The following is a 21585-nucleotide window of genomic DNA, read 5'->3' on the forward strand; positions in this document are numbered from 1 at the left end:
CAGACCATGTTCAGACCCTGTTCAGACCCTGTTAAGACCCTGTTCAGACCCTGTTCAGACCCTGTTCAGACCATGTTCAGTCCCGGCTCAGACCCGGTTCAGTCCCGGTTCAGACCCGGTTCAGACCGGTTCAGACCGGTTCAGACCTGGTTCAGACCCGGTTCAGACCCGGTTCAGTCCCGGTTCAGTCCCGGTTCAGTCCTGGTTCAGACCCGGTTCAGTCCCGGTTCAGACCCGGTTCAGACCCTGTTCAGACCATGTTCAGACCATGTTCAGACCCTGTTCAGACCCTGTTCAGACCCTGTTCAGACCATGTTCAGACCCTGTTCAGACCCTGTTCAGACCCTGTTCAGACCCTGTTCAGACCCTGTTCAGACCCTGTTCAGACCATGTTCAGACCCTGTTCAGACCCTGTTCAGACCCTGTTCAGACCATGTTCAGACCATGTTCAGACCCTGTTCAGACCCTGTTCAGACCCTGTTCAGACCCTGTTCAGACCATGTTCAGACCCTGTTCAGTCCCGGTTCAGACCCGGTTCAGACCCTGTTCAGACCCTGTTCAGACCCTGTTCAGACCCTGTTCAGACCCTGTTCAGACCCTGTTCAGACCATGTTCAGACCCTGTTCAGTCCTGGTTCAGACCCTTTTCTCTTCCTAATTAAAGCGAGCCTTGGCCTCCAGCGCTGCTCCGGCTCCTCATGATTTATTCAGCTCTTCACAAATGTCAGATGCTGTGATCCGAGCGTTCCACGGAGACGTTTGACATCTTGTAAAGTCAATTGATTTTTAGCTGTTCTTTCCATCAATCAAACTGCAGCTGAAGCAGAAGAATTGCTTTTGTCGCCGTCTCGGTTCCGGATTTTCCTCCCGTTTCAGTCGCGATAATGAGACCATTTACAGGCCGATGTTTCCGCGGAAAAACACTTAATAATCGACCGTTTATTGACACAAACAAAGCTGATTAGACGCTACTCAAAGGAAATGTAACAATGCAATTTATCCACAAGCCATTTGGATCAAAGTCTGATGGAAATGACGGTAAAACACACAGAAAAAGAGCTTTTAGAACAAAGACAGTGGCGTTATTCAATCAAAATGTCAGAAAGTAATGAACTATTTCACTAGTCTCGTGTTGTAAAAGTTTCCTTCAGAGTTTTGTCGTCGCGATCCTTCTCCCAAACGTCGCCTTCGTTTGCGCCGACGCGATCTTCACGACGTCGCCGCCATGTTTTGTAGACTCCAGACTCCTCTTTATCTAGACTCCAGACTCCTCTTTTTTGGACTAAAGTTGTGCCTCTTCTGTTTTTCAGGGCGGCTCCTCGTGCGAAGGATGCGCCGCACGACTCTTTGGACCATCTCCAAACGGACTAAACCGCTGCAGGATTTATACCTCCTCATACGCCCTGGAATTTCCCATTTTTCCAACGGATCGGATATAAAAAACATTTCATCCTGATTTCCCTGGATTAAAGTGGCCGCTCCCTCCCCTCCCCCTCAGACCTCCCCCTCAGGTCTCCTCCTCAGACCTCCCCCTCAGGTCTCCCCCTCAGACCTCCCCCTCAGGTCTCCTCCTCAGACCTCCCCCTCAGGTCTCCCCCTCAGACCTCCCCCTCAGGTCTCCCCCTCAGACCTCCCCCTCAGGTCTCCTCCTCAGACCTCCCCCTCAGGTCTCCCCCTCAGACCTCCCCCTCAGGTCTCCCCCTCAGACCTCCCCCTCAGGTCTCCTCCTCAGACCTCCCCCTCAGGTCTCCCCCTCAGACCTCCCCCTCAGACCTCCCCCTCAGACCTCCCCCTCAGGTCTCCCCCTCAGACCTCCCCCTCAGACCTCCCCCTCAGGTCTCCCCCTCAGACCTCCCCCTCAGGTCTCCCCCTCAGACCTCCCCCTCAGACGGCGTCAACATGGAAACAGTTTTTTGGAAACTCCTCCTTCAAATTCTGCTGCTTTTCTTGACTTTTTCACCGCTTTCTTGGACACAACACGCCCCCTTTAGGCGCTTCGTCCCGTCGGATCACGGACTCACACATTTGGCGATTCACAACAAAACGGGCGAGGTTTACGTGGGCGCCGTCAACTGGATTTACAAACTCTCCAGCAATTTGACAAAGCTGCGGAGCCACATGACCGGGCCCGTCGTCGATAGCGAGAAGTGCTACCCTCCGCCGAGCGTCCAGTCGTGTCCGCACGACCAAGCGGCAACGCCGAACGTCAACAAACTTCTGCTCGTCGACTACTCGCAGAACCGGCTGATCGCCTGCGGCAGCACGTCGCAGGGGATCTGCCAGTTTCTGCGGCTCGACGATCTTTTCAAACTGGGAGAACCGCACCATCGCAAGGAGCATTATTTGTCGAGCGTTTCCGAATCTGGAACGATGTCCGGCGTGATCATTCCTTCCGCAAACAGCCCGACGAGCAAACTCTTCATCGGGACGCCGATCGACGGAAAGTCAGAGTATTTCCCGACGCTTTCCAGTCGCAAGCTGATGGAGAACGAGGAGAACGCCGACATGTTCAGCTTCGTTTACCAAGACGAGTTTGTGTCGTCGCAGCTCAAAATCCCATCCGACACGTTGTCCAAATTCCCTGCGTTTGATATTTATTACGTCTACAGCTTTAGCAGCGAACAGTTCGTCTACTATCTCACGCTGCAACTCGACACGCAGCTGACCTCGCCGGACGCGAGCGGCGAGCAGTTCTTCACGTCCAAAATCGTGCGTCTCTGCGTGGACGACCCAAAGTTTTATTCGTACGTGGAGTTTCCGATCGGTTGCACCAAAGACGGCGTGGAGTACCGACTGGTGCAGGACGCGTACCTGGCCAAACCCGGGCGGCAGCTGGCCAACTCGCTGGGCATCTCCGAAAATGAAGATATCTTGTTTACTATTTTCTCTCAGGGCCAAAAGAACCGGGCGAAACCTCCGAAAGAGTCGGCGCTTTGCTTGTTTACGCTGAAGAAAATCAAAGAGAAGATTAAAGAGCGGATTCAGTCGTGTTACAAAGGAGAAGGACGGCTGTCTCTGCCCTGGCTGCTCAACAAAGAACTGGCCTGCATCAACTCGGTAAGAACCATTCAATATCTGCTTTGAAACGTCTGGTTGTTCACGGTGTAAAGACGGGTGAAGAAGCTGGTTCCTATTGCGGGTGTGTTTGAAAATGAAGCTGGGTTCTCTGAGTTGAGGTGGCGGAAGAAAAGGTCAGAGGGAGGAGCAACGGATTCACTTCTTTTAGCTTCTGTAATCCGGGACAAAGGTGGTCTGACGGGTGTCGGGTCAAAGACGAGTTGCGTTGGTTTGGGTCAAAGACAAGGATCGCTCGTTTGGGTCAAAGACGAGTATCGCTCATTTGGGTCAAAGACGAGTATCGCTCGTTTGGGTCAAAGACGAGTATCAAAAGACGAGTATCGCTCGTTTGGGTCAAAGACGAGTATCGCTCGTTTGGGTCAAAGACGAGAATCGCTCGTTTGGGTCAAAAAGCCGAGTATCGCTCGTTTGGGTCAAAAAGACGAGTATCGCTCGTTTGGGTCAAAAAGACGAGTATCGCTCGTTTGGGTCGAAGTCGAGTATCGCACGTTTGGGTCGAAGTCGAGTATCGCTCGTTTGGGTCGAAGTCGAGTATCGCTCGTTTGGGTCGAAGTCGAGTATCGCTCGTTTGGGTCAAAAAGACGAGTATCGCTCGTTTGGGTCAAAGACGAGTATCGCTCGTTTGGGTCAAAAAGACGAGTATCGCTCGTTTGGGTCAAAAAGAAGAGTATCGCTCGTTTGGGTCAAAGACCAGTATCAAAAGACGAGTATCGCTCGTTTGGGTCAAAGACGAGTATCGCTCATTTGGGTCAAAGACGAGTATCGCTCGTTTGGGTCTAAGACGAGTATCAAAAGACAAGTATCGCTCGTTTGGGTCAAAGACGAGTATCAAAAGACGAGTATCGCTCGTTTGGGTCAAAGACGAAAGACGAGTATCGCTCGTTTGGGTCAAAGACGAGTATCAAAAGACGAGTATCGCTCGTTTGGGTCAAAGACGAGTATCGCTCGTTTGGGTCAAAGACGAGTAGCGCTCGTTTGGGTCAAAGACGAGTATCAAAAGACGAGTATCGCTCGTTTGGGTCAAAGACGAGTATCGCTCGTTTGGGTCAAAGACGAGTATCGCTCGTTTGGGTCAAAGACGAGTATCGCTCGTTTGGGTCAAAGACGAGTATCAAAAGACGAGTATCGCTCGTTTGGGTCTAAGACGAGTATCAAAAGACGAGTATCGCTCGTTTGGGTCAAAGACGAAAGACGAGTGTCGCTCGTTTGGGTCAAAGACGAAAGACGAGTGTCGCTCGTTTGGGTCGATGAGTATCGCTCGTTTGGGTCAAAGAAGAGTATCGCTCGTTTGGGTCAAAGACGAGTATCGCTCGTTTGGGTCAAAAAGACGAGTATCAAAAGACGAGTATCGCTCGTTTGGGTCAAAGACGAGTATCGCTCGTTTGGGTCTAAGACGAGTATCAAAAGACGAGTATCGCTCGTTTGGGTCAAAGACGAGTATCGCTCGTTTGGGTCAAAGACGAGTATCGCTCGTTTGGGTCAAAGACGAGTATCAAAAGACGAGTATCGCTCGTTTGGGTCAAAGACGAGTATCGCTCGTTTGGGTCAAAAAGACGAGTATCGCTCGTTTGGGTCAAAAAGACGAGTATCGCTCGTTTGGGTCAAAAAGACGAGTATCGCTCGTTTGGGTCAAAAAACGAGTATTGCTCGTTTGGGTCTGAGACGAAAGACGAGTATTGCTCGTTTGGGTCAAAGACGAGTATCAAGACGAGTATCGCTCGTTTGGGTCAAAGACGAGTATCGCTCGTTTGGGTCAAAGACGAGTATCGCTCGTTTGGGTCAAAGACGAGTATCGCTCGTTTGGGTCAAAGACGAGAGACGAGTATCGCTCGTTTGGGTCAAAGAAGAGTATCAAAAGACGAGTATCGCTCGTTTGGGTCAAAGACGAGTATCGCTCGTTTGGGTCAAAGACGAGTATCAAAAGACGAGTATCGCTCGTTTGGGTCAAAGACGAGTATCGCTCGTTTGGGTCAAAGACGAGTATCGCTCGTTTGGGTCACAGATGAGTATCGCTCGTTTGGGTCAAAGACGAGTATCGCTCGTTTGGGTCAAAGACGAGTATCGCTCGTTTGGGTCGACGAGTATCGCTCGTTTGGGTCAAAGACGAGTATCGCTCGTTTGGGTCAAAGACGAGTATCGCTCGTTTGGGTCAAAGACGAGTATCGCTCGTTTGGGTCGACGAGTATCGCTCGTTTGGGTCAAAGACGAGTATCGCTCGTTTGGGTCAAAGACGAGTATCGCTCGTTTGGGTCAAAGACGAGTATCGCTCGTTTGGGTCAAAGTCGAGTATCGCTCGTTTGGGTCAAAGTCGAGTATCGCTCGTTTGGGTCAAAGTCGAGTATCGCTCGTTTGGGTCAAAGTCGAGTATCGCTCGTTTGGGTCAAAGTCGAGTATCGCTCGTTTGGGTCAAAGTCGAGTATCGCTCGTTTGGGTCAAAGTCGAGTATCGCTCGTTTGGGTCAAAGTCGAGTATCGCTCGTTTGGGTCAAAGTCGAGTATCGCTCGTTTGGGTCAAAGTCGAGTATTGCTCGTTTGGGTCAAAGACGAGTATCGCTCCTTAGGGTCAAAGACGAGTATCGCTCGTTTGGGTCAAAGACGAGTATCGCTCGTTTGGGTCAAAGACGAGTATCGCCCGTTTGGGTCAAAGACGAGTATCGCCCGTTTGGGTCAAAGACGATTATCGCTCGTTTGGGTCAAAGACGAGTATCGCTCGTTTGGGTCAAAGACGAGTATCGCTCGTTTGGGTCAAAGACGAGTATCGCTCGTTTGGGTCAAAGACGAGTATCGCTCGTTTGGGTCGACGAGTATCGCTCGTTTGGGTCGACGAGTATCGCTCGTTTGAGTCGACGAGTATCGCTCGTTTGGGTCAAAGACGAGTATCGCTCGTTTGGGTCAAAAAGACGAGTATCGCTCGTTTGGGTCAAAGACGAGTATCGCTCGTTTGGGTCAAAAAGACGAGTATCGCTCGTTTGGGTCGACGAGTATCGCTCGTTTGGGTCAAAAAGACGAGTATCGCTCGTTTGGGTCAAAAAGACGAGTATCGCTCGTTTGGGTTGAACCAATAGAAATGATCAGCGAAAATACTTGTGTGTTTGTAGCTCCGCCTCCTCGGCCAGACGGTCACATGACATAATTCCCACATTCCTGCATTAACGACGTGCCCGACTCGTTAAACTCTCATTGTCGCTGGTCCGTCGGTGTCGCTGGTAAACTGTCACTCGCGATGATGTAATGGTCTTTCTGACGCTCTGATTGGCCGGGCCGTGACAGCAGTGAAGCCTGGGGTCATCCTGGGTTAATGTGGCCTGGTCCCGCCCTCCTCTGACCTGCGACCTCTGACCTCGCGGTGCAGTCACGTGACCCCCGGGATGGTTAAAGAGGGAACTCTCACATTCAGGTGCTTTCCAACTTTTTTATCTCTCTAAACTTTAATTCCACAAAATAAAATCGCTCTTATATTTGTATTCGTCATATTTGTAAAAGTTGACATTAGATGAGTTTTTCCCAGTGTTTTCTGGGTAATTTGTCCGTGTGTTTGTCCGACGACTGAGTTTCTGGATTGCTTTAGAGCCACGTTCGTCTCCGTGGAAACGCTCGAGGACTTTAACGCTCGGTGTCGTGATCACAGACTCGTTTCATTAAGCGTTAATTATTCCCACTGGGACAGTTCATGGTCTGTCTTCCTGATTGGACGAGAGCAGAAGGAGGAGAAAAACCTGTTGGCGTCACTCGAGCTTAAGGCTAAAGGCTAAAAGCTAATGGCTAAAGCTAAAAGCTAATGGCTAAAGCTAATAGAAGCTAGACTATATAATTTAAGGAAGTATTGAAGAGAGAAGTCTGATAAACCGTTTTGTTTCAACATCCACTGTAAAATAATGTTTTACATCTGCTCCTCCTCCTCCTCCTCCTCCTCCTCCTCCTCCTCCTCCTCCTCCTCCTCCTCCTCCTCCTCTTTCTCTTCTTTCTCTTTCTCCTCCTCTTTCTCTTGCTCCTCCTCCTCTTCTTTCTCTTGCTCCTCCTCCTCCTCCTCTTCTTTCTCTTGCTCCTCCTCCTCTTTCTCTTCTTTCTCTTTCTCCTCCTCTTTCTCTTGCTCCTCCTCCTCTTCTTTCTCTTGCTCCTCCTCCTCCTCCTCTTCTTTCTCTTGCTCCTCCTCCTCCTCCTCTTCTTTCTCTTGCTCCTCCTCCTCTTTCTCTTCTTTCTCTTTCTCCTCCTCTTTCTCTTGCTCCTCCTCCTCTTTCTCTTCTTTCTCTTTCTCCTCCTCTTTCTCTTGCTCCTCCTCCTCTTTCTCTTCTTTCTCTTTCTCCTCCTCTTTCTCCTCCTCCTCCTCTTCTTTCTCTTGCTCCTCCTTCTCTTCCTCCTCCTCCTCCTCCTCCTCCTCCTCCTCCTCCTCCTCCTCTCTATAACACGTTAAAGACCTTTAATAACAAAGACTGCACATATATAATAAACTATTGCTGATTTTCATGAATAAAACACTTTATTCATAAATATTCTCCCCATAAGTTGGAGTTATATCTTTATTTGACTGATAATGTATTTAAAAAGTCTAAATGTGAAATAGAAATGATCGTTTGACTGTCGAACACTAAAACATTCATTAGTTGCAGCTCTAATTTAGAAATATATATCGCTTGGTTATGAAACACTTTAATAATAATGTAATAATTATTCCTCTTACAATCATTTTGTACATTGATTAACACATTTTGTTAATGTCTCATTAACTGCTGAAGCTCGTCAGCTGTGTCGCTCTGGAAGAGAGACGCGCTCAGGACGCAAGGGAACGCTCTAAACAAGGCTCTAAACAGGCTCTAAACAGGCTCTAAACAGGCTCTAAACAGGCTCTAAACAAGGCTCTAAACAGGCTCTAAACAAGGCTCTAAACAGGCTCTAAACAAGGCTCTAAACAGGCTCTAAACAGGCTCTAAACAGGCTCTAAACAGGCTCTAAACAAGGCTCTAAACAGGCTCTAAACAAGGCTCTAAACAGGCTCTAAACAAGGCTCTAAACAGGCTCTAAACAGGCTCTAAACAGGCTCTAAACAGGCTCTAAACAGGCTCTAAACAAGGCTCTAAACAGGCTCTAAACAGGCTCTAAACAGGCTCTAAACAGGCTCTAAACGAGGCTCTAAACAAGGCTCTAAACATGCTCTAAACATGCTCTAAACGAGGCTCTAAACAGGCTCTAAACAGGCTCTAAACAGGCTCTAAACAGGTTCTAAACAGGCTCTAAACAGGCTCTAAACAGGCTCTAAACAGGCTCTAAACAGGCTCTAAACATGCTCTAAACATGCTCTAAACGAGGCTCTAAACAAGGCTCTAAACAGGCTCTAAACAGGCTCTAAACAGGCTCTAAACAGGCTCTAAACAGGTTCTAAACAGGCTCTAAACAGGCTCTAAACAAGGCTCTAAACAGGCTCTAAACAGGCTCTAAACAAGGCTCTAAACAGGCTCTAAACATGCTCTAAACATGCTCTAAACATGCTCTAAACAGGCTCTAAACAGGCTCTAAACAGGCTCTAAACAGGCTCTAAACAGGCTCTAAACAAGGCTCTAAACAAGGCTCTAAACATGCTCTAAACGAGGCTCTAAACAAGGCTCTAAACAGGCTCTAAACAGGCTCTAAACAGGCTCTAAACAGGTTCTAAACAGGCTCTAAACAGGCTCTAAACGAGGCTCTAAACAAGGCTCTAAACAGGCTCTAAACAGGCTCTAAACAGGCTCTAAACAAGGCTCTAAACAGGCTCTAAACAGGCTCTAAACAAGGCTCTAAACAGGCTCTAAACAGGCTCTAAACAGGCTCTAAACAGGCTCTAAACAGGCTCTAAACAGGCTCTAAACAAGGCTCTAAACAGGCTCTAAACAGGCTCTAAACAGGCTCTAAACAGGCTCTAAACAGGCTCTAAACATGCTCTAAACAGGCTCTAAACGAGGCTCTAAACGAGGCTCTAAACATGCTCCAAACAAGGCTCTAAACAGGCTCTAAACAGGCTCTAAACATGCTCTAAACATGCTCTAAACATGCTCTAAACGAGGCTCTAAACGAGGCTCTAAACGAGGCTCTAAACGAGGCTCTAAACAAGGCTCTAAACATGCTCCAAACAAGGCTCTAAACAGGCTCTAAACAGGCTCTTAACAAGGCTCTAAACAGGCTTTAAACGAGGCTCTAAACAAGGCTCTAAACAGGCTCTAAACAAGGCTGTAAACAAGGCTCTAAAAAAGGCTGTAAACAAGGCTGTAAACAAGGCTCTAAACATGCTCTAAACATGCTCTAAACGAGGTTCTAAACATGCTCTTAACGAGGCTCTAAACAGGCTCTGAACAAGGCTCTAAACAGGCTCTGAACAAGGCTCTAAACAAGGCTCTAAACAAGGCTGTAAACAGGCTGTAAACACGGCTCTAAACAGGCTCCAAACAGGCTCCAAACAGGCTCTAAACGAGGCTCTAAACAGGCTCTAAACAGGGCTCTAAACATGCTCTTAACAAGGCTCTAAACAAGGCTCTAAACGAGGCTCTAAACAGGCTCTAAACAGGCTCTAAACAAGGCTCTAAACAAGGCTGCAAAGGCTGTAAACAGGCTGTAAACAGGGCTCTAAACAAGGCTCTAAAAAGGCTCTAAAAAGGCTCTAAACAGGCTCTAAACAGGGCTCAAAACATGCTCTAAACACTCCAAACAGGGCTGTAAACAAGGCTGTAAACAAGGCTGTAAACAAGGCTCTAAACACACTCTAAACATGCTCTAAACAAGGCTGTAAACAGGCTGTAAACACGGCTCTAAACAGGCTCCAAACAGGGCTCCAAACAGGGCTCTAAACAGGGCTCTAAACAGGGCTCTAAACAGGGCTCTAAACATGCTCTTAACAAGGCTCTAAACAAGGGTCTAAACGAGGCTCTAAACGAGGCTCTAAACAGGCTCTAAACAGGGCTCTAAACAGGGCTCTAAACATGCCCTTAACAAGGCTCTAAACAAGGCTCTAAACGAGGGTCTAAACAGGCTCTAAACGAGGCTCTAAACAGGCTCTAAACAAGGCTCTAAACAAGGCTGCAAAGGCTGTAAACAGGCTCTAAACAGGGCTGTAAACAAGGCTCTAAAAAGGCTCTAAACAGGCTCTAAACAGGGCTCAAAACATGCTCTAAACACTCCAAACAAGGCTGTAAACAAGGCTCTAAACACACTCTAAACATGCTCTAAACACACTCTAAACAAGGCTCTAAAAATATCTCTAAAAAGGCTCTAAAAATGTCTCTAAAAAGGCTCTAAACAAGGCTCTAAAGCGCTCTAAACAGGCTCTAAAAAGTCTCTAAAAAGGCTCTAAACAAGGCTCTAAAACGCTCTAAACACACTCTAAACAAGGCTCTAAAAATGTCTCTAAAAAGGCTCTAAACAAGGCTCTAAAATGCTCTAAACTGGCTCCAAACAGGTTATAAACAGGCTCTATACAAGGCTCTAAACAAGGCTCTATTTTAGTAATTTCCCTGAGACATTAGACATCTATGTCTAAAGTTAGAGTTGACTCTAAACTCATGCCCCCCCATGTCTCTGAGTCGGCGTCGGCCTCGCAGTTAGCGTTAGCTTTGTTAGCCTCGGAGTCGCCTTTAGCCTCGCAGTTGGTGTTAGCCTCGGTATTAACATCCAAACATCACACACAGAGCCCAGTTTATGTAGACCGTGGTCTCCAGAGGGACGACACAAGAGAAAGTGGTTTCGGGCTTTGAGTTGAAAATAAAAGCAGATCTTTCATTGTTGTGATGGATTCAAACAGTTCAAGTGTTTGAGTGAATCGTCTCATCATCAGAGGGATTAATATTAACATCATCGTTCTGTGTCGCCTCCACATCCGAGGAGCCAAACCAGAGGTTGAAGTTTGATATCGACAGTTATCGATGTTACGTTTGTTCACGCTCCTGACTCCTTTCCATTCAAATGAACGAGCGTAAACCCAAGGCCGTTGTCACACCGAGCCGTTTAAAGTCATTTATGATCATATGTTTTGGGGTGAAATGATCAAACTCCGCCCCCACACATCCGCGCACAATGATTGGCTGGATTCTGAGACGTAGGTCGGCGGCTCCTGAGTGGCTCCGGAGCTCGTGTCTCTGAAGCTCACACTCAGCACTTTTCTCCCGCGCTCCGATCGATACTCAATTACCCACACGATTAGCGTTATTAAAGCCACGCCTCGGGGTTCAAACAGTCCCGAGAGGGCGACGAGCGGGTGGACGGGGGCGGGCCAAGCTAACGCCGTGTCCACCGGGGGCAGGACGGGGGCGGGGCCAAGCTAACGCCGTGTCCACCGGGGGCAGGACGGGGGCGGGACCAAGCTAACGCCGTGTCCACCGGGGACAGGACGGGGGCGGGACCAAGCTAACGCCGTGTCCACCGGGGACAGGACGGGGGCGGGGCCAAGCTAACGCCGTGTCCACCGGGGGCAGGATGGGGGCGGGGCCAAGCTAACGCCGTGTCCACCGGGGGCAGGACGGGGGCGGGGCCAAGCTAACGCCGTGTCCGCCGGGGGCAGGACGGGGGCGGGGCCAAGCTAACGCCGTGTCCACCGGGGGCAGGACGGGGGCGGGGCCAAGCTAACGCCGTGTCCACCGGGGGCAGGATGGGGGCGGGGCCAAGCTAACGCCGTGTCCACCGGGGGCAGGACGGGGGCGGGGCCAAGCTAACGCCGTGTAATTTTTGTTTTTTGTTATTTTCACACTTGCATTCGCATTTCATTCTCCAGTGCAATTTATATTTGTTTTTTTATTCTCTATTATGCATTTTTTGGCTGGTGCGACTTATAGTCTGGAAAATAAGGTCTGTGTAAAAAATGTAAGAATAAATGTGAAATTGGACAGAGCAAGTTAAAATGTCTTTTTATTCGACACAAAACCATTTTTCAGATCTTCAATGTTTTTATGTCGAGTGAGAAAAATAAACTCTGAAAAACACCTCCACCCAAAGACCCGGTTCAGATCCGGTTCAGGCCAGTTTTAGACCCGGTTCAGGCCCGGTTCAGGCCCGGTTCAGACCAGTTTTAGACCTGGTTCAGACCTGGTTCAGACCCGGTTCAGACCTGGTTCAGGCCCGGTTCAGACCCGGTTCAGACCTGGTTCAGACCCGGTTGTAAAACATTATTTTGCTCGTTAATCTGTCGGAAATAAACCTTGTTTGTTTTCTTTCTGCACAAGTCCAGACATGTTCTGTCTGCTGCCGAGAGGAATGTCCCCGAGTCTTTTGTCCTGGTTTAGTCCTGGTTTAGTCCTGGTTTAGACCTGGTTTAGTCCTGGTTTAGACCTGGTTTAGTCCTGGTTTAGTCCTGGTTTAGACCTGGTTTAGTCCTGGTTTAGTCCTGGTTTAGTCCTGGTTTAGTCCTGGTTTAGACCTGGTTTAGACCTGGTTTAGTCCTGGTTTAGACCTGGTTTAGTCCTGGTTTAGTCCTGGTTTAGACCTGGTTTAGACCTGGTTTAGTCCTGGTTTGGACCTGGTTTGGACTTGGTTTAGTCCTGGTCTAGGCCTGGTCTAGGCCTGGTTTAGGCCTGGTTTAGGCCCGGTTTAGGCCCGGTTTAGTCTCTGTTCAGTCTTGTCCTGGTTTAGGCAGGTCGTCTTTATTTAGAAAAACTGTTGTCGTCGGACAATCAACAATAAAAACATGAAATTCTGAAGTGTTTCTGCAGTTTTGGACACAAAGTCCATGGACCTGGTTTAGTTGGACACAGAGTCCATGGACCTGGTTTAGTTGGACACAGAGTCCATGGACCTGGTTTAGTTGGACACAGAGTCCATGGACCTGGTTTAGTTGGACACAGAGTCCATGGACCTGGTTTAGTTGGACACAAAGTCCATGGACCTGGTTTAGTTGGACACAAAGTCCATGGACCTGGTTTAGTTGGACACAGAGTCCATGGACCTGGTTTAGTTGGACACAGAGTCCATGGACCTGGTTTAGTTGGACACAGAGTCCATGGACCTGGTTTAGTTGGACACAGAGTCCATGGACCTGGTTTAGTTGGACACAGAGTCCATGGACCTGGTTTAGTTGGACACAAAGTCCATGGACCTGGTTTAGTTGGACACAAAGTCCATGGACCTGGTTTAGTTGGACACAAAGTCCATGGACCTGGTTTAGTTGGACACAGAGTCCATGGACCTGGTTTAGTTGGACACAAAGTCCATGGACCTGTGAGAGCGTCTTAGGTCCATGTTGGGGTTTGGAATGAAGAAAAGATGACCTTGTGATGTTCTGAGGTTAAACACAAAGTCACTGTAACAAAGACGTTTGTGTTTTTCAGCCGCTGCAGATTGACGATAACTTCTGCGGTCAGGACTTTAACCAGCCTCTAGGGGGCACCAGCACCATCGAGGGTGTGGCGCTGTTTGTGGACCGCGACGAGGGCATGAGCGCGGTGTCGGCGTACGATTACCGCGGGCACACCGTGGTGTTTGTGGGCACCAGGAACGGAAAAGTCAACAAGGTAAGAACAAGTCTCCGCCCACTCTGCGCTTTAAGATCGATTTATCGCCTGTTTGAGATCGATTTATCGCCTGTTGTTTTAGATCGATTTATCGCCTGTTGTTTTAAGATCGATTTATCGCCTGTTGTTTTAGATCGATTTATTGCCTGTTGTTTTAAGATCTATTTATCGCCTGTTGTTTTAAGATCGATTTATCGCCTGTTGTTTTAAGATTGATTTATCGCCTGTTGTTTTAAGATTGATTTATCGCCTGTTGTTTTAGATCGATTTATCGCCTGTTGTTTTAGATCGATTTATCGCCTGTTGTTTTAGATCGATTTATCGCCTGTTGTTTTAGATTGATTTGTCGCCTGTTGTTTTAAGATCGATTTATCGCCTGTTGTTTTAAGATCGATTTATCGCCTGTTGTTTTAAGATCGATTTATCGCCTGTTGTTTTAAGATCGATTTATCGCCTGTTGTTTTAAGATTGATTTATCGCCTGTTGTTTTAAGATTGATTTATCGCCTGTTGTTTTAGATCGATTTATCGCCTGTTGTTTTAGATCGATTTATCGCCTGTTGTTTTAAGATTGATTTATCGCCTGTTGTTGTAAGATTGATTTATCGCCTGTTGTTTTAGATCGATTTATCGCCTGTTTTAGATCGATTTATCGCCTGATGTTTTAAGATTGATTTATCGCCTGTTGTTTTAGATCGATTTATTGGCTGTTGTTTTAGATCGATTTATCGCCTGTTGTTTTAGATCGATTTATCGCCTGTTTTAGATCGATTTATCGCCTGTTGTTTTAAGATTGATTTATCGCCTGTTGTTTTAAGATTGATTTATCGCCTGTTGTTTTAAGATCGATTTATCGCCTGTTGTTTTAGATCGATTTATCGCCTGTTTTAGATCGATTTATCGCCTGTTGTTTTAAGATCGATTTATCGCCTGTTGTTTTAAGATCGATTTATCGCCTGTTGTTTTAGATCGATTTATCGCCTGTTTTAGATCGATTTATGGCCTGTTGTTTTAAGATCGATTTATCGCCTGTTGTTTTAAGATTGATTTATCGCCTGTTGTTTTAAGATCGATTTATCGCCTGTTGTTTTAAGATTGATTTATCGCCTGTTGTTTTAAGATTGATTTATCGCCTGTTGTTTTAAGATTGATTTATCGCCTGTTGTTTTAAGATTGATTTATCGCCTGTTGTTTTAAGATTGATTTATCGCCTGTTGTTTTAAGATTGATTTATCGCCTGTTGTTTTAGATCGATTTATCGCCTGTTGTTTTAAGATTGATTTATCGCCTGTTGTTTTAAGATCGATTTATCGCCTGTTGTTTTAAGATTGATTTATCGCCTGTTGTTTTAAGATTGATTTATCGCCTGTTGTTTTAGATCGATTTATCGCCTGTTGTTTTAGATCGATTTATCGCCTGTTGTTTTAGATCGATTTATCGCCTGTTGTTTTAGATTGATTTGTCGCCTGTTGTTTTAAGATCGATTTATCGCCTGTTGTTTTAAGATCGATTTATCGCCTGTTGTTTTAAGATCGATTTATCGCCTGTTGTTTTAAGATCGATTTATCGCCTGTTGTTTTAAGATTGATTTATCGCCTGTTGTTTTAAGATTGATTTATCGCCTGTTGTTTTAGATCGATTTATCGCCTGTTGTTTTAGATCGATTTATCGCCTGTTGTTTTAAGATTGATTTATCGCCTGTTGTTGTAAGATTGATTTATCGCCTGTTGTTTTAGATCGATTTATCGCCTGTTTTAGATCGATTTATCGCCTGTTGTTTTAAGATTGATTTATCGCCTGTTGTTTTAAGATTGATTTATCGCCTGTTGTTTTAAGATCGATTTATCGCCTGTTGTTTTAGATCGATTTATCGCCTGTTTTAGATCGATTTATCGCCTGTTGTTTTAAGATCGATTTATCGCCTGTTGTTTTAGATCGATTTATGGCCTGTTTTAGATCGATTTATGGCCTGTTGTTTTAAGATCGATTTATCGCCTGTTGTTTTAAGATTGATTTATCGCCTGTTGTTTTAAGATCGATTTATCGCCTGTTGTTTTAAGATTGATTTATCGCCTGTTGTTTTAAGATTGATTTATCGCCTGTTGTTTTAAGATTGATTTATCGCCTGTTGTTTTAAGATTGATTTATCGCCTGTTGTTTTAAGATTGATTTATCGCCTGTTGTTTTAAGATTGATTTATCGCCTGTTGTTTTAGATCGATTTATCGCCTGTTGTTTTAGATCGATTTGTCGCCTGTTGTTTTAAGATCGATTTATCGCCTGTTGTTTTAAGATTGATTTATCGCCTGTTTTAGATCGATTTATCGCCTGTTGTTTTAGATCGATTTATCGCCTGTTGTTTTAAGATCGATTTATCGCCTGTTGTTTTAAGATTGATTTATCGCCTGTTGTTTTAAGATTGATTTATCGCCTGTTGTTTTAGATCGATTTATCGCCTGTTGTTTTAGATCGATTTATCGCCTGTTGTTTTAAGATTGATTTATCGCCTGTTGTTTTAAGATTGATTTATCGCCTGTTGTTTTAAGATTGATTTATCGCCTGTTGTTTTAAGATCGATTTATCGCCTGTTGTTTTAAGATTGATTTATCGCCTGTTGTTTTAAGATTGATTTATCGCCTGTTTTAAGATCGATTTATCGCCTGTTGTTTTAAGATCAATTTATCGCCTGTTGTTTTAAGATCGATTTATCGCCTGTTGTTTTAAGATCGATTTATCGCCTGTTGTTTTAAGATCGATTTATCGCCTGTTGTTTTAAGATCGATTTATCGCCTGTTTTAAGATCGATTTATCGCCTGTTGTTTAAGATCAATTTATCGCCTGTTGTTTTAAGATCGATTTATCGCCTGTTTTAAGATTGATTTATCGCCTGTTGTTGTAAGATTGATTTATCGCCTGTTGTTTTAGATCGATTTATCGCCTGTTTTAGATCGATTTATCGCCTGATGTTTTAAGATTGATTTATCGCCTGTTGTTTTAGATCGATTTATTGGCTGTTGTTTTAGATTGATTTATCGCCTGTTGTTGTAAGATTGATTTATCGCCTGTTGTTGTAAGATTGATTTATCGCCTGTTGTTTTAGATCGATTTATCGCCTGTTTTAGATCGATTTATCGCCTGATGTTTTAAGATTGATTTATCGCCTGTTGTTTTAGATCGATTTATCGCCTGTTGTTTTAGATCGATTTATCGCCTGTTTTAGATCGATTTATCGCCTGTTGTTTTAGATCGATTTATTGGCTGTTGTTTTAGATCGATTTATCGCCTGTTGTTTTAAGATTGATTTATCGCCTGTTGTTTTAAGATTGATTTATCGCCTGTTGTTTTAAGATCGATTTATCGCCTGTTGTTTTAGATCGATTTATCGCCTGTTTTAGATCGATTTATGGCCTGTTGTTTTAAGATCGATTTATCGCCTGTTGTTTTAAGATTGATGTATCGCCTGTTGTTTTAAGATTCATTTATCGCCTGTTGTTTTAAGATCGATTCATCGCCTGTTGTTTTAGATCGATTTATCGCCTGTTGTTTTAAGATTGATTTATCGCCTGTTGTTTTAAGATTGATTTATCGCCTGTTGTTTTAGATCGATTTATCGCCTGTTGTTTTAGATCGATTTGTCGCCTGTTGTTTTAAGATCGATTTATCGCCTGTTGTTTTAAGATTGATTTATCGCCTGTTGTTTTAGATCGATTTATCGCCTGTTGTTTTAGATCGATTTATCGCCTGTTGTTTTAGATCGATTTATCGCCTGTTGTTTTAAGATTGATTTATCGCCTGTTGTTTTAGATCGATTTATCGCCTGTTGTTTTAGATCGATTTGTCGCCTGTTGTTTTAAGATCGATTTATCGCCTGTTGTTTTAAGATCGATTTATCGCCTGTTGTTTTAAGATCGATTTATCGCCTGTTGTTTTAAGATTGATTTATCGCCTGTTGTTTTAAGATTGATTTATCGCCTGTTGTTTTAAGATTGATTTATCGCCTGTTGTTTTAGGTTGATTTATCGCCTGTTGTTTTAGATCGATTTATCGCCTGTTGTTTTAAGATTGATTTATCGCCTGTTGTTTTAAGATTGATTTATCGCCTGTTGTTTTAAGATCGATTTATCGCCTGTTGTTTTAAGATTGATTTATCGCCTGTTTTAGATCGATTTATCGCCTGTTGTTTTAGATCGATTTATCGCCTGTTGTTTTAAGATCGATTTATCGCCTGTTGTTTTAAGATCGATTTATCGCCTGTTGTTTTAAGATCGATTTATCGCCTGTTGTTTTAAGATCGATTTATCGCCTGTTGTTTTAAGATCGATTTATCGCCTGTTGTTTTAAGATTGATACATTGCCTGTTGTTTTAAGATTGATTTATCGCCTGTTTTAGATCGATTTATCGCCTGTTGTTTTAAGATCGATTTATCGCCTGTTGTTTTAAGATTGATTTATCGCCTGTTTTAGATCGATTTATCGCCTGTTGTTTTAATATTGATTTATCGCCTGTTTTAAGATCGATTTATCGCCTGTTGTTTTAAGATTGATTTATCGCCTGTTTTAAGATTGATTTATCGCCTGTTTTAAGATCGATTTATCGCCTGTTGTTTTAAGATTGATTTATCGCCTGTTGTTTTAAGATTGATTTATCGCCTGTTGTTTTAAGATTGATTTATCGCCTGTTTTAAGATTGATTTATCGCCTGTTGTTTTAAGATTGATTTATCGCCTGTTGTTTTAAGATTGATTTATCGCCTGTTTTAAGATTGATTTATCGCCTGTTGTTTTAAGATTGATTTATCGCCTGTTGTTTTAAGATTGATTTATCGCCTGTTTTAAGATCGATTTATCGCCTGTTGTTTTAAGATTGATTTATCGCCTGTTTTAAGATCGATTTATCGCCTGTTGTTTTAAGATCGATTTATCGCCTGTTGTTTTAAGATTGATTTATCGCCTGTTGTTTTTAGATTGATTTATCGCCTGTTGTTTTAAGATCGATTTATCGCCTGTTGTTTTAGATCGATTTATCGCCTGTTGTTTTAAGATCGATTTATCGCCTGTTGTTTTAAGATCGATTTATCGCCTGTTTTAGATTGATTTATCGCCTGTTGTTTTAAGATCGATTTATCGCCTGTTTTAGATTGATTTATCGCCTGTTGTTTTAAGATCGATTTATCGCCTGTTTTAGATTGATTTATCGCCTGTTGTTTTAAGATTGATTTATCGCCTGTTTTAGATCGCTGGTTTGTGTGGTTTCCATGACGTCGGCTCAAACTAACGTGAATCTCGTTAGTCGTTCTGTTCGTCTGCTTTTTTTTCACACAAATGTAAATAAGTGGCTGAGCTAATAAAGCGGCTCTTGTGGGATTTGTGCTGAATAATGATTTTAAAATGAGATTGTGATTATCTCCGGAGACTAAACGCATTAGTCACATTAACATTCTTTATTTAATTAGAATTAGTACAGTTTCTATCAAATGTGAACGGCCAGAAGACGCTGCTCCTCCATCCAAACAGTATTTTATTATTTATTACTCATTGATTTGTTCTGCACTTTTAATATTTAAGTGGAAACAAGCAACTCAAATAAACAAAGGAAAAAGATTGAGATTGTTATTTGTCTAAACATGTTTTTAGTTTCTTTCACGAGGCATTTAAAGGTCAGATCTGCAGTTTTCTGGTGTTTCGCTCCGTTTCCATTCGCTCTGTTCCACAACTCGACTCTTTGACTTGTTTGTTCAAAGTGAAATAGCTGATGCTAACGGCGTTAGCTTTGTTAGCTCAACACTTCAGTCTCTGTTTGTGCTGGAGGAGCATGAGATTTAAAACCACATGATTCTCCTCAAATTGGTGCTTTGTGCTTTAGACTCACTTCCTGTGCTTCAACTGGAAAACACACTTTTCAGTTTGTTTTTATCATTTGTTCCAACAGGAAACTTACACAAATGTTTTAATGAACTTAGTTTTGAATGGTCTTTTTTAGGCGGCTTTAAGATCCATTTTTTAAACAGTTTTTCTCTTATATTTAACACGACTGTGGCTGTTCTTGTACTTTGGAGCTGTAACTGACATTTCCTGCTGTGAGAATATCAAATGTGAAGAAAGAGTGAGACAAATAATAGAGTGGGAGGAGAGTGGGAGGAGGAGGAGAGTGGGAGGCGAGTGGGAGGCGAGTGGGGGGCGAGTGGGGGGCGAGTGGGGGGCGAGTGGGGGGCGAGTGGGGGGCGAGTGGGGGGGCGAGCGGGGAGGCGAGTGGGGGGGCGAGTGGGGAGGCGAGTGGGGGGGCGAGTGGGGAGGCGAGTGGGGGGGCGAGTGGGGAGGCGAGTGGGGGGGCGAGTGGGGAGGCGAGTGGGGAGGCGAGTGGGGGGGCGAGTGGGGAGGCGAGTGGGGGGGCGAGTGGGGGGCCTCGTCTTCATGTAAACTTGGACAAGGACAGAGCTTGTCCAAGGCCTCAAACCGAATGTAAAAAACTGAAGTCGTCTCAAATCATGTTTTAATCATGTTATAATCATGTTATCATGTTATAATCATGTTATAGTGTTTTAATCATGTTATCATGTTATAATCATGTTATCATGTTATAATCATGGTATAATCATGTTATAATCATGTTAAAATCATGTTATAATCATGGTATAATCATGTTATAATCATGTTAAAATCATATTTTAATCATGTTAATCATGTTTTAATCATGTTTTAATCATGTTATCATGTTATCATGTTATAATCATGTTATGTTATAATCATGGTATAATCATGTTATAATCATGTTAAAATCATGTTAATCATGTTTTAATCATGTTATAATGTTAAAATCATGTTTTAATCATGTTAATCATGTTTTCATGTTATCATGTTATAATCATGTTATCACGTTATAATCATGTTATCATGTTATAATCATGTTATCATGTTATAATCATGTTATAATCATGTTAAAATCATGTTAATCATGTTTTAATCATGTTTTAATCATGTTTTCATGTTATAATCATGTTATAATCATGTTATAATCATGTTATAATGTTAAAATCATGTTTTAATCATGTTAATCATGTTTTCATGTTATCATGTTATAATCATGTTATCACGTTATAATCATGTTATCATGTTATAATCATGTTATCATGTTATCATGTTATAATCATGTTATAGTGTTTTAATCATGTTATCATGTTATAATCATGTTATGTTATCATGTTATATTCATGGTATAATCATGTTATAATCATGTTAAAATCATGTTTTAATCATGTTTTAATCATGTTTTAATCATGTTATCATGTTATAATCATGGTATAATCATGTTATAATCATGTTAAAATCATGTTTTAATCATGTTAATCATGTTTTAATCATGTTTTAATCATGTTTTCATGTTATAATCATGTTATAATCATGTTATCATGTTATAATCATGTTATAATCATGTTTTAATCATGTTTTAATCATGTTTTAATCATGTTATCATGTTTTAATCATGTTTTAATCATGTTATAATCATGTTATAATCATGTTTTAATCATGTTTTAATCATGTTTTAATCATGTTATCATGTTTTAATCATGTTATAATCATGTTATCATGTTATAATCACTATGATCTGATCAATCGCTCAGTTATATTTATTAGGCCCGAGCGCCACAAGCTGGCGAGAGGCCTATTAATCTCGTAAGGCCGTGCGAAGCGCTCGCCCACTTCCAAACACTCACTAACGCACTCCTTCACTCATGCACGCCCCGTGCAGACTAATTAGTAGTAGGAAAATGGAACATTACCGTTGTAAACGGGCGAAGCCCGTGCAAAAGTGCGCACTAAACGAGCACTTTACATTGAGATGACGACCGCGAAGCGGTCGTCATCCCCATATAAAGCACTCATTTGCGCTAAGTAGCTCACGAATACGTTCCCCATCTCTTGCATGTTCCGTGCATATAAGCATGTAATGCAAAAATTTTACATTATTACTGTATAGAGGGCCAAAAACACAAAGTGGGCGGAGCCCACTCAAAATTAACTAAAGTACCCGTCAGGGACCCACACCAGGAGGTT

At 43.5% G+C, this 21585-nt stretch overlaps 1 protein-coding gene across 1 annotated transcript in view; it reads left to right on the top strand.

Annotated features, from left to right (window-relative positions):
• The first annotated feature begins 1931 nt into the window (after window positions 1-1931).
• LOC140372426 (plexin-A1-like) overlaps window positions 1932-21585 on the top strand; it is a 112160-nt gene continuing 92506 nt past the window's right edge. The window contains exons 1-2 of the mRNA XM_072459521.1: window positions 1932-3056; window positions 13354-13536. Coding sequence (XP_072315622.1) covers window positions 2118-3056; window positions 13354-13536 — 1122 coding nt within the window. The 5' untranslated portion in view covers window positions 1932-2117. The remainder of the gene's footprint in view (window positions 3057-13353; window positions 13537-21585) is intronic.

The sequence above is a fragment of the Eucyclogobius newberryi genome, unplaced genomic scaffold (genome assembly GCF_026437365.1).
Source record: "Eucyclogobius newberryi isolate DKJ021-1_F unplaced genomic scaffold, fEucNew1.0.hap1 SCAF_23, whole genome shotgun sequence".
Lineage (NCBI taxonomy): Eukaryota > Metazoa > Chordata > Actinopteri > Gobiiformes > Gobiidae > Eucyclogobius > Eucyclogobius newberryi.